The sequence below is a fragment of the Peromyscus maniculatus genome, chromosome 8, assembly GCF_049852395.1.
Source record: "Peromyscus maniculatus bairdii isolate BWxNUB_F1_BW_parent chromosome 8, HU_Pman_BW_mat_3.1, whole genome shotgun sequence".
NCBI classification, from domain to species: domain Eukaryota; kingdom Metazoa; phylum Chordata; class Mammalia; order Rodentia; family Cricetidae; genus Peromyscus; species Peromyscus maniculatus.
The window spans coordinates 36,205,377-36,218,586 of NC_134859.1; the positions used below are offsets into that span (position 1 = coordinate 36,205,377).

The following is a 13,210-nucleotide window of genomic DNA, read 5'->3' on the forward strand; positions in this document are numbered from 1 at the left end:
TCTGCACATTGGAAAGCCAGGGAAAACTGGTAGTGCTCAGTCCAGGAAGCTGGAAGCCTCAGCACACGAGACATGATGTAGCCCTAGTCTGAGGCCCCAAAGTCCCGAGGAGCCTCTGGTGCAAGTCTGTACTTAGAGGCTGAAGAATCTAATGTCCATAGGAGACAGTAATGACAAAACCACGTTCACTCTGGAAGGGTGGAACATGCACTTACCAGCTCCCCGCTCCTGCCCATGTTTGCTCCATCTGACGCCTGCCCGTTGGAGATCCCCCGTGTTCATGGTCAGACTTCTCACGTCACCATCCTGCACTCCAATATCTCTAGAAAGAACTTCACCCCAGCTCTGCTTTCTCAGCCTTCCAAACATCACTCTATCAAGTCAGATTGACAGCATACTAACCATCAGCATTTCCCAAAGAAAGGATAAAATGACAAAGAAATGATACAGAAAACCAAAACAGCAGCATAATTAGTTCAGTATGTCAGTGATTTTAAAAAAGTATCTAGGGCTGGTGAGATGTCTCAGCTGCCAAGCCTGACAACCTGAGTTTGATGCCTGGGAGCCACATGGTGAGAGGAGAGAATGGATTCCCATAGTTGTCTGCTGACCTCCACATACATACCGGGGCATACATGTGTGCACACGCATGTACACACACAAAGACAGAGAGAGAGAGAGAGAGAGAGAGAGAGAGAGGAGAGAGAGAAGAAAAAATTTTGCAACTAGCTAAGGTGTAAATATAAAATGTAAGGTATTAATAGATAGCTACTGCCGCAATTCATAAATTATTAGGACACAAAAATAGAGAAAACAGCCAGGCGGTGGTGGTACACACCTTTAATCCCAGCACTCGGGAGGCAGCGCTCTGAATTTGAGTCTAGCCTGGTCTACAGAGTGAATTTCAGAGTAGCCAGGGCTACCCAGAGAAATCCTGTCTCGAAAAAACAAATAAAACAAAAGGAAGAAATAGAGAGAAAACTTTGTTAAAAGACACAAGGCAAATACTGATAAAAGTAGTGTTTTTGTAACTATGTTAATATCAGAAAAAAATTTGAGGCCAGAAAGAGACACCCTTCTGGATTCAGTAGGTAAGGGCGCTTGCTACCAAGCTTGCTAACTGAGTATGAACCAATGGTGGAAAGAGAACAGACTGCTGCCAGCTGTCCCCTGACTCCACACAACACACAACACACACACACACACACACACACACACACACACACACACACACACTGAATAAATAAGCATGAAAATTATAAAAAAAAAACTGAGTATACATAAGATGGGCACTATTATGATTAAATGCTAAAAATGTTTGTACCAACCTTCTGCAGCTGTAGCTCGGTGGCAGAGCATGTACCCAGCATGCATCAGGCCCCTGGTTGCATGTCCAACACCACCCAAAAAGGTCTTGTATCTATCAGCTTATTTTCAGAATATGTAAAAGACAAATTTAGTGAGCCCAAGGAGAAGTTTTGAAGTCTGTTATCAAAACATGAAATTCCTTTTTGTTTGTTTGGTTTGAGGGTCTCTTTATATAGCTCTGGCTGTCCTGGAACTCATTATGTAGCCCAGGCTGACCTCAAACACAGAGATCTACCTCTGCCTCTGCCAGAGCAAACATCAAAATGAAACAACAAACCAAACAAAAATGTGGATATGGATTTGAGTAATGCAGTGTTTAACTTTGCTATAATGGACTTGTAGGACAATTGTTTATCCAGAAATGAAAAATAACCCATACATAGGAAAGTTTAAATATATTTTCTAAATGTGTCAAGAAATAAATAATAATGAAAACCAGGAAACAAAAAAGGACATTAATGAAAGTAGAATCTTGGGGCTGGAGTGATGGCTCAGTGGTTAAGAGCACTGGCTGCTTCTCAAGAGGACCCAGGTTCAATTCCCAGCACCCACATGACAGCTCACAGCTGTCTGTAACTCTAGTTCCAGGGGATCTGATTCTGGCATACATACTTGCAGGCAAAACATCAATGTATATAAAATAAAAAGTAATATTTAAAAGAGAAAAAAGAAAGTTGAATCTTACCACAGGACAGGAGACCTGTGCTCCTGCGAGGACTTTGGTGGCTTAAAACAGTACTAATAAGCTGCTGTTGAAAGGTAAGCTGGCCATAGTGGCCCGTGCTGTACCCTCAGCACTTGGGAGGCAGAAGCGGCATTAAGTTCAAGGTCGTCCTCAATGCTGTACAGCATGTTTGTGACCAATGTGGGATATGTGAGGCCCTGCCTCAGATCAGAACCCAGACAAAAAGCTGATGGTGAATGATAGTTTGAGGGGATTATTTCAGAGGCACTGTATGACACCCCACACTCCCCAGTTCTCGGGAGTATATTGATTTTGAAACAAGAGACAACTGAGGTTGAGGCTTCTCAGAGAGATAACATCCCTCCGTTTCCCTTTCACAACCATGTCCTAGCGGAAATGTAAGAAGAACTTCACAAGGACCAGAGTGAAATCAGATTAAAGAGCTGATGCCCTAAACCACTCCCAACTGACGGACGAGCAGTCTGTATTACAGACACCCTGTGACCCCAAAAGAGAGACTATACAGAAAATGCACCAGGTGAACACTATGGGAGACTTCAGCAAGCAAGTATACAGCCTCAGATGAAGTCTAAAAAGCAAGAGAACCAACAGTAGAACATGATTCCTGCCAAGGTGCGCGCCTGACAAACAGGCACAAAGTGGGAGAGAAGAGCTGCCAGCTGAGGATCTACATCCAGAGAGGGGTGCTTCAGAGATGGGGGAGACGACAGTTTTTGTCTACACGGACAAAAACAGAGACAACGTATTACCAGCAGTCTAGCCTTAAGGCAAAAGCTTAAGGAAATTCTCTTAATTTTTTTCACTTTTGTTAATGTTTGTTACTTTACTTAAAATTTTAAAAAACTATGTGTTTGTGTATGTCTGTGTGAATATCTGCCACATGCTGGGGGTGCCCATGAAGGCCAGAAGAAGGCATCAGGTCCTCTGGAGCTGGAGTTAGGTAGCTGAGAGTTTCCCAGTGCGGGTTCTGGGGACTTTTACAAGAGCAGCAAGTGCCCTTAACCACTGAGCCACCTCTCCACCCCGCTAATTTTACATTTGTGTGTGTGCGCGCGTGCGTGCGTGTGTGTGTGTGTGTGTGTGTGTGCGCGCGCGCGTGTGTGTATCCGTGCGTGCACTCCTTTGAACGCAGAGGGCCAGCTGCAGGAGTTGGCTGTCTCCTTCCACACAGCGGATTCTGTGGATCAAACACATGCTGTAAGGCTTGGTGGCAAACTCCTTTGCCTGCTGAGCCATCTTGCCATTCCCTTTACGGGAATTCTTTAGATGAAAGAAAAATAGTCCCAAATGGGAATAGGAAATTTGGGGAAGAATAAGGAACAAAGGGGAAAGTGTGGGTAAAGATTATGTATGAATAACAGGGTTTTGAGGGTTTAAAAAATGTGTGATGTGGGAGTACAGCTGAGTGGTAGAACATCTGTCCGATGTGCATGAGCCCCTGGATCCAGCACTGCAAGAATATAAAAATAAAAGCAGAATTACAGTGCTTGACCATAGGAAGACCATGAGGAACGGGTAAAAACAGCTAATGTGCTCTAAGCTTTCAGAGTGAGCATATTTTTACTAAACCCAGACAAAAGGCAACAGGAATAAGCACAACTATATTAGTAACCATATGAAATGGATCAAATACTCCAAGTAAATGCCAGGATTGTAAATTATCAGGATAGATAAAAACTATCCACCCCTATGCTACTTCTGAAAATCTTTACATAAAAGACACTGGCATGTTAGAAATGAAAGGTGGAGGAAATCTAGTATCTGATGTAGACCAAGTAGATCTCAGGGCAAGAGTGAGACACCAAGGATGTGTTGTCATCACAGAGAAGGCACCGTCAGAAGAATATATCTATTTACATCCTAAGTTAGTGTTCAGTGACTAGCGCGGTTTCAGAACACAAAACGCAGAAATAGAACTGGAAGGAGATGATGGATCAATCTGCAGTAATAACAGTCAGCACGCTTCTCCCGGATACGTATAAAACAGGCACACAAGAATCAGTAACAACATACAAGGCAGAAATAGCAGGTGAACAAGCCCCTACCGACACAACAGAGCACTGCACACAAGATTCGAACAGTATCAGTTTTAACTGAATGTGGGGAGTTTTCCAAACTGACAATTTAGCAAACTTCACCAAAGTCTTGAAATGCTGAGAATATGTCATCTGGCCACACTAGGATTAAGATAGAAATTAATAACTATAAAAAGTGGTTTAAGGGTTGGATATTTAGCTCAGTGGTAGAGCACTTGCCTAGCAAGCACAAGGCCCTGGGTTCAGTTCTCAGCTCTGGGGGGAAAAAATGGTTTTACTAATGCACTTAAAAAAATTCACATCAGGCTGGGCGGTGGTGGCGCACGCCTTTAATCCCAGCACTCAGGAGGCAGAGCCAGGAGGATCTCTGTGAGTTCGAGGCCAGCCTGGTCTACAGAGTGAGTTCCAGGACAGGCTCCAAAACTCCACAGAGAAACCCTGTCTCAGAAAAAGCAGGAAAAAAAAAAAAACCAAACAAACAAAAACAGTAAACTAAAACCAAACGAAGAAAACAAGATAAAAATATTCCTAAATGAAGAAAACACATATTTTCCCAAGAACACTAAGGAGCTTTGTTTCTGCCATGAGGGAGTAACTGTCTGATACTTCGTCTGGCCTGGTAACAGATTGGCCTGAGGAGTATCTGAGTGGAGAGTCAGCCGAGGCCAGCCTCAGGAGCAGAGGTGAGCCTTACGCTCACAAAGGGCTTCTACCTAGAGGCAGCTGCTGAACCACAGCAGGGACCCAAAGAAAGCCTCAGGAGTTTGCTGAGGTGAAGTATGGATAGAAGCTTGGAGAGGCTGAGGTAGCTTGAATTGTGGAGACAGAGCACTCACAAAGGGAGAACTCTGTGGAAATAAAGGGAAGCTCCGGCAGGCCTGTTTGTGGCAGTACTGCAGAATCTTGACTGGAAGCTTCCCCTCAGCATCACCAATCTTCCTTAAAATTGCCCTGCAGTCCAGGTCTCTGCCCCTCCACGTTTCCCTCTCTCAGCCAAACGTGTTCTGTAGTGTGGTGCCTCTACCCAGCACCATGGCGCCCTTCCCAGTTTTCTTACAGGTATTTCCCCTGGCAAATCTCCCGAATTCCTAATTCTCTCTTTCAATCTATTCCTCAGACTATGTGGGCCAACACAGTGATGCCAAGAAAAAAAAAATGTTAAGCTAGGATCTGAGACTAGCTGGCACACCTTGGGTTAGTCAGAAAGGACAACATTTTGATTTGTCGCATGCACCATAAATAGATCCTGGCACAAACTGGAGCTCACAACCAAGAATTTCATCGTTGATGACCTGCAGGGTGTTCTGTGAGGAATTCTCTGTCGGATGCGATGAGGAGGGCCTGAGAGAGACGGAAGAGAAAGGAAGACCACTACAGGGATAGAGCTGACGGCTCACTGGGCTGTGCTGACCCTAGCACAGGAACAGAGACTGAAAGCTCTTTTGAAGATTTATTTATTTGTGTGGGTGCATGCATGCACGGGTCCACGGAAGCCAGAAGACTGGATCTGGAGTTACAGGTGGTTTTGAGCTGCCCAGCGTGGGTGCTGGGAACTGAACTCAGGTCCCCCGCAAAGAGTAGCAGGTGTCCCTAAGTGCCAAGTCATCTTCCCAGACTCAGAGTCCTTAAGGAGTTGAGGCTGGATGTCAAAGCCAGTGGCCGTGGTGTCTTAGGAAGTCTCAACAGAAGGACGGATTCAGCTGTGCAGGAGGGGGGGTATGTGTAATTGTTATGGTTGCAGGCCTTCAGGGGCTCTGAATGCCCAGCACACCAGTGGAGGGAAAGCCCAGAATGCAGAAACAGAATGGGAAGCCAAGTGTAGTGGTGCACGCCTTTAATCCCAGCACTCTGAGAGGCAGAGGCAGGTGGATCTCTGAGAGATCCAGGCTGGCCTGGCTTATAAATTGAGTTCCAGGGCAGCCAAGACTGTTATACAGAGAAACTACTGTGTCCCACTCTACCACAAAAAAAAAAAAAAAAAAAAAAAGGAGGAGAAGGAGGAACACAGAATGGGAACATCTGGTGGATGTGCATAAGGATCCTGGCGCTGGTGCAGCGGCCCTTGGTTCCTGTGGGCTTGTGGAGGTGGCACAGTTTTCCTTTGTAAGAACTAGCTCCTCCACCTTGCTGGGTGCTGCAGATCTGCTTCAGTTGCTGCCCTGATTCATACTGCGATGTCAGGTTGAATTGTGATGTAGCTCCATTGAAACCATCCTGGGCCTGATGAGGAAAGAGAGAGACAACAGAAGAATTAAGTAGCTTGCATGTGGCAGGAGCCAGGGGAGCAAGAACGCTTGGAATTCATTTTTTAGGGTGTTTAGTCAGAGATGAGAATGTACCCCTAGATAAAGACAATTCATTGACTTTGACACATTTTCCCAGAATGTAGGTCATAAGGCAGATCTACCACTGAGGTGACTCTAAGAAGCTTGGGAAAAGATCTCAGCACCCGGGGGAATGGAAAGGCCTGAATTGGCATTTATAAACGGCGGAGGAAGGCATAAAGAGTTGAGTAGGCATGCTAGAATACATTTACTGTGTAAAGCCAGATGCCCAAACAGAGCACTGTTCCACATGAGGCCACAGAAGGTAGCACCCACCCACCGAGGCCGTCAAGGAAGCCCCACCACACAGCAGTGCAAGCCTTGTGTGCTGAAAACCATAGCAACAGACTCTGATGCTTTCCCAGAGAAGACCAACCAAGTCCTACATGTCAGCCTCCTCTGTCCTGGGAGAACTTGGCTTTCATCCTCATGGGGACAGTATAGAGCCTGTGTGTAGCTGTGTCATGATTGCATGTGGATTCTTACCTGGGGTTCGTAGAATAATTAATCCCTGGATATGGACTCCCACACAACCCAGCACTGGACCTCTTCACAGTGAAGGAGGTAGGGAGGGCTCTTGATCATGGTGTTCACTGGTGCTGTCACATGGAGTCCCACCTAAGGCATCCAGCCTTGTGGAATGCTGGGCCAGCCTTTGTACATCAGAGCAAATACATGACAAGAATGCTGGACTATTCTGTGGGCTGTGCATTAAGTCAGAGACCTTTTAGAGGGCTGGGTCCCCAGCAGGCAGGATACTTGAGTCTGGGAGTCTCGGCATGGAACCAGAAGTAGTTCTACTGACCATCACTCCCAACATTGGGGTTGACACCCCCAATTTAGAGGGCTTTGTGCTCCCATACCTGTAGTCTTGGGCTTTGGAGACTTGGAATTCCTTATCTCCAGAAGGCACGCTGCTGTCAGGTAGCCTGGGAAACTGTCCATCTGTCTATCTGGAGAGATAAACTGCCAAGAATTAGAATATTAAAATGAGCACAAATCACAGGATATGGGGGCACTCATCTGTGACCACGCCACTCTGAATGTGACTGATCTCAGAAGCTGAGTGGCGCTGGCCCTCGAAGATACTTGGATGGATGAAGGGGATATGCCAGCCACAGGGGGCGTGTGGTGAAACACCACGGCTGACCAGGAGGCCTGGCGTACGAAGGGAAACCAGGCCAGGCTGTTTACTATGGCGTCTTGGGAAGTAACAGGAGAGATGGGGTGAGATGTTTTAGGATGGTGGTTTGTCTTAAGACAGAGTCTTGCTATGGCTGACTTGGTACTTGATACACAGCCCAGGTTGGCCTTGAACTCATGAGCCTCCTGTGTCAGCCTCCTGAGTGCTGGGAATACAGATGGGTGCAATTACCTTGGCCAGAATTGCTGGTTTGAGTCATTTCGGTGGATTTGCGGTGAAGCGGCTCTCGCATTGTCTCCTGGCTGGTGGGTGTGGCTACAGTGGTAGAGAACACCCTGAGTGTAAGAGGCTGGTGAAAAGGTGTCTGCGCCTAGGCTCTGGGGGAGTTGTTTGCCCTGAATGGCAGTTTCAAGTGAGGCCTGCACTGTTGCTAGGAATTGTCTCATGCTGGGGCGGGAGTTGGACAATAGTCCCCTGAGGATAAGGAAGACTCCATCGTGTCAAAGCATCAGAAATACAGAAAATACAGTCTATTGAGAGGGCTGTGGAGAACATCTAAAGTGGCAGAAAACAGCTTCCAAAATGAGAACACGTTCTGCAAATCATATACCTGATAAGAGACTGGCATCTTCATAGAATATATGAAGAAATCTACAACTCAACATAAGTACTGTGTTAGTTGGTTTTTATTTTGAAGAGGGACCCTCAGTGAGGAGTTTCCTGGATCACATTGGTCTTGACTGATGATTGACGGGGTGGGCAGACCTAACCCATAATGGGTGGCACCACCCCTAAGCCAGCCAGTAAGCTGCCTTCTTTCGTGACTCCTGCACCAGGTTCCTGCCTGGGGCTCCTGCTCTGACTTCCCTTCTGACTGTTTTCAAAAAGGATTAGCTGAAACTGACTCTTTCTTTCCCAAGGTGGTTTTTGTTTTTGTTTGTTTGTTTTTGTTTTTTCTTATAGTGTTTATCACCGCTCAGAAAGCAAACTCAGACAATTTATCCGATTTTAAAAATGAGCAAAGGACACCCACCGTATCAGATAGGTCCCTATCCTTACAACTTCAGTTAGCCTTAATTAGTTCAGCAAAAACCCTGTCTGCAAAACCAGTCCGCATCGGACAAGAGTGGGAACCGGTGGGTTACAGCTCAGCCCATGCAAATCCCTTTGCTCACTTAACGGACGTTTATTTTCTCATAATTCTGGAGGCTGGGGATCCATGATCAGTATCAGCCTGGAGAGGGGCTGGTAAGGCCTCTCCTGGTTTGCAGGTGTTCACTGTCACTGTGTACTCACACGGTCCTTCCTCAGAGCATGCTCAGTCGTGTTCTGTTGTTAATCTACACCTTGAATGATTCGGTGTGTGAATGTGGGTTATGGAAACCCACACTCATTAAGACAGGACTTGAATAGACCTTTCTCTGAGGAAGATGTACAGGGGGCCAGTATCTTCAGTAAGCTCAATATTTTTAGTTCTCAGAGAAACGCACATCAAGCCTCAAATTGGGTACAACTTTACCATCCCTTAGGCTAGACAGAGTTAGAAGGTCAGTTAATGACAAACACTGGTCAGAATCTGGAGAAACTGGAATCTTCATACACACTGCAGATGGGTTATAGAGTGATTCGAGTGTTTTGGAAAAAAGTCTCATCAGTCCTCCACTGCTTGCAGAGTTCTACTCCTGTATGTGTCCAGTAGAAGTGACAGTATGCGTCTACAAAGAAACATGAGCTAAACTGTGTCATGCCCATGGAAGGGAGTAACATTTGCCCATAAAAAGAGTAAAGAGGCCCCAAGATGGCTCTGCAGGTCAAGGCGCTTGCTGTCCAAGCCTGGTGAGCTGAGTGTGATCCTCAGAGGGAGAGAATCAACTCCATAATTGTCTTCTGCCCCCCAATGCATACTGTGATACACGCACCACCCCTCCACATCACACGTGTGTTCACACACACACACACACACACACACACACACACACACACACACACTAATGGTAATAATAGCATCTTAAGGAATTTACTGGTACATGGTACAATATGGAATAACCTCAAAAAAAAAAAAAGTGAAAGAGAGCCAGGTTTGGTGGTGCACATTTTTAATCCCATCACTCAGGAGGCAGAAGCAGGTGGATCTCTGAGTTCGAGGCCAGATTGGTCTATATAGTGAGTCCGGGGGCAGGCGAGGCTGCAGAGACCTTGTCTCAGAAAACCAAAAAAAAAAAAGAAAGAAAGAAAGAAAGAAAGAAAGAAAGAAAGAAAGAAAGAAAGAAAGAAAGAAAGAAAGAAAGGAAAGAAAAGAAAGTTACAAGAGCTACTTACTATTCGTGTGAGGTGTCCAGTTTAGGGAAATGTAGCAGGGCAGAATACAGGTTATCAGTTGTTTTTGGCTCAATATAAATGCAATGTGTGTGGAAACTGACATTCCAACCCTGTAAATGGTTACAGTAGATATAAATGGTTCAGGAAGGAAAAGAATATGATCAAAACAGTATGCAAAAATTTTAAATACATAAATGGTTCAAATCATCAACAAAACTGAGAATTATCCGGTTGAAAGAGTACGATTCACTAGTAGTTAGACTACGAGAAACATGCTTTGGTGTGAAGATGCATTATAAAGGGAAAGGAAGGGGAAAGCGTGCTAAGAGCAGTCATTGGAGAACTGAAGTGTCTTATCTGACTGAGTCAAGTCCTGGACAAGGAGCGCAGCGATAGAGATTCGCCAATGATAATCCATTCTTAACATGCAACTATTTCAAATACAAATGCGCTACGAAGGGAGCCTTAAGATGCACAGAGCGATGCTGGTAGATGAGTTCATAAACATAATGTCTTTCAATCCTTTAGTGTTTGGACCACTGAAGCCATGGCCTCACACACGCTGGAGATGTGCTCTACCGAGCAGTGACAATCCACCTCTTTTTGTTCCTTTTCTTTTGAAATAGAATCTCCAGCCGGGTTAATCCCAGCACTCAGGAGGCAGAGCCAGGAGGATCTCTGTGAGTTCGAGGCCAGCCTGGGCTACAGAGTGAGTTCCAGGAAAGGCGCAAAGCTACACAGAGAAACCCTGTCTCAAAAAACCAAAAAAGAAAAAAAAAAGAAAGAAATAGAATATCATTAAGTGCCAAGGCTGCCCTTGAACTCATGCCTAGACAGGCTTTGAACTCATGCTCCTGCCTTAACCTCCCAGGTAGCTAGGATTACAGGCCACACCCCCTTCAGCCCCCTTTCAAACAAGTGATAGGAAAGTTAGTGGAGACCCAAGTGATCTGAACAAACCAGCCAGCTTGAATAGCAGGTGCTTCTAGAATACGACACCCCAGATAGCTGAAATACACATTAAAAAATATTTCATATTTTTATTTATATGCACTTTCTGTGTCTGTGTACATGTATATTTACATGCACTTTCTGTGTCTGTGTACATGTATATTTACATGCACTTTCTGTGTCTGTGTACATGTATATTTGCATGGAAGTGCCACAGTGGCTGGAAGAGGGCATCAGATCCCTTGGAACTGGACTTACAGGTGATTGTGAGCCACCTAATGTGGGTTCTGGGAATGAAATCCCAGTCTTCTACAAGAACAGTCTTCTACAAGAACAGCCAGTGAAGCCGGGCGGTGGTGGCGCACGCCTTTAATCCCAGCACTTGGGAGGCAGAGCCAGGCGGATCTCTGTGAGTTCGAGGCCAGCCTGGGCTACCAAGTGAGCTCCAGGAAAGGCGCAAAGCTACGCGGAGAAACCCTGTCTCGAAAAACCAAAAAAAAAAAAAAAAAAAAAAAAAAAAAAAAACAAAAAAAAAAACGAACTACTTCTCAGGCGCACACCTTTAATCCCAGTGTGCTTAACCACTGAGGCATCTCTCCAGCCCCAAGAACTACACTTTTAAAAGTGCAAATATACACAAGGCCCTGGGTTCGGTCCTCAGCTCCCAAAAAAAAAAAAAAAGTGCAAATATAACCTTTACTACATGGACCATTGTGCTGGCTAGTTTATGCCAACTTGATAGCAGCTAGAGTCATTTTGGAAGAGGGAACCTCAATTGAGGAATGCCCCCACCTGATTGGCCTGTGGGACATTTACTTGATTGGTGGTTGATGTGGTAAGGCAGTAAGCAGCACTTCTCCATGGTCTCTGTATCAGCTCCTGTCTCCAGGTTCCTACCCTGACTTCCCTCAGTGATGGACTGTTGCCTGGAAGTGGAAACGAAATAAATACTTTGCTCCTAGGTTGCTTTTGGGCATAGTGTTTTATCACAGCCACAGAAACCCTGAACTGAGACAATCATATATGGAAACATAAAGCAAATCTTAGTACATTTATAAGGATTGCTACTGCACAACTGCTTTTAAAGGAATTAAATATTGAATGAATATTTAATGAAATAAAGTGGAAGGGAGAGGGCCAGCCAGATGGCTCAGTGGGTGAAGGCCCTTGTGGCCATCCTGACAATCTGAGTTCAATCCCTGGGACCCACATGGTGGGTTATCCCTAGAACACGTCTGAGCACATAACCACACACATACAAAATAAATAAATGTCATTTAAAAAAGAAAGTGGGGGGTGCAAAAAAATGGTTCACTGTTTAAGAACACTGGGTGCTCTTCTAGAGGATCCAGGTTCCATACCCAGCTCCCACACGGCAGTTCACAGCTCTCCATAAGTTCAGGTCCAGGAAATCCAACGCCCTCTTCTCAATTCTGTGAGCCTGAGGCGCACATGTGGTGCACAGATATACGTGCAAGCAATGCATCCATATACATAAAAATGAAATAAAAAAATACTAAAAGAAGAAAAGGAAAAAGGGGGAAAAGAAAGGAGAGATTCAACAGTATGTGGGATGAGGGGATGTAACTGCAGATTCCACAGACATGAGGACTTGAAGGTGACCAGGCACTCGTGTGGTGCAGACACAATGCAGGCAAAATGCTGTACATGAAGCATGGTGTTAAAAACATAAAGGTCACCAGGCGGTGGTGGTACACGCTTTTAATCCCAGCACCCGGGAAGCAGAGCCAGGTGGATCTCTGTTGAGTTCGAGGCCAGCCTGGTCTACAGAGCAAGTTCCAGGACAGGCTCCAAAACTACACAGAGAAGCCATGTCTGGAAAAACAAAACAAACAAACAAACAAAAAAAAACCATAAAGGTGTCTAGTAAACTTTGTGCCAATAAATTTGACCCCAGATGGGAACAGATTCCTTGGAAAAACAACACTGACAGAAGATTCAGAAAATCCAGGGAAGCCTTGGTCTGCTCTAAAGATTCTAAAAAGCTCTCCCTCAGGCCGTGGGGCCGCTCTGGGAGCAAAGGCACTTTATGTGCCACTAAGCCAGATGGCTTGCCTTCAGTCCCCAGAGCCCACATGGTGGAAGGAGAGAACTGACTCCTGCAGGTTGTCTTCCGATCTCCACTTGTGTGCTGTGGCGTTCACACACACACACACACACACACACACACACACACACACACACACACACACACTAAGTAATCAACTAAAAATAAATGCCTTAAAAATGTTTCTTAGATCCAGACTCTGGTGTCACACTCCTTTAATCCCAGCACTCGGGAGGCAGAGGCAGGTGGATCTCTGTGAGTTCAAAGCCAGCCTTGTCTACAGTTCCGTGACAG

General features: G+C 45.5%; 1 protein-coding gene across 38 annotated transcripts in view; it reads left to right on the plus strand.

Moving 5' to 3' along the window:
* The window catches only part of Cdkl3 (cyclin dependent kinase like 3), an 87,725-nt gene that overhangs the window by 48,425 nt on the left and 26,090 nt on the right, over positions 1-13,210 (plus strand). For 8 of the 38 annotated variants that reach the window (XR_013053275.1, XR_013053265.1, XR_013053274.1 and 5 more), the window contains one exon: positions 2,445-2,920. The exons of the other annotated variants lie outside the window; for them this stretch is intronic. Coding sequence is in view for 5 of the 8 variants with exons in the window: in XM_016009599.3 (XP_015865085.1) it covers positions 2,445-2,492 (48 nt within the window). In the remaining 3 variants the exon portion in view is untranslated. Of the gene's footprint in view, positions 1-2,444; positions 2,921-13,210 lie in introns of those variants that run through there. 38 annotated transcript variants of the gene reach the window in all.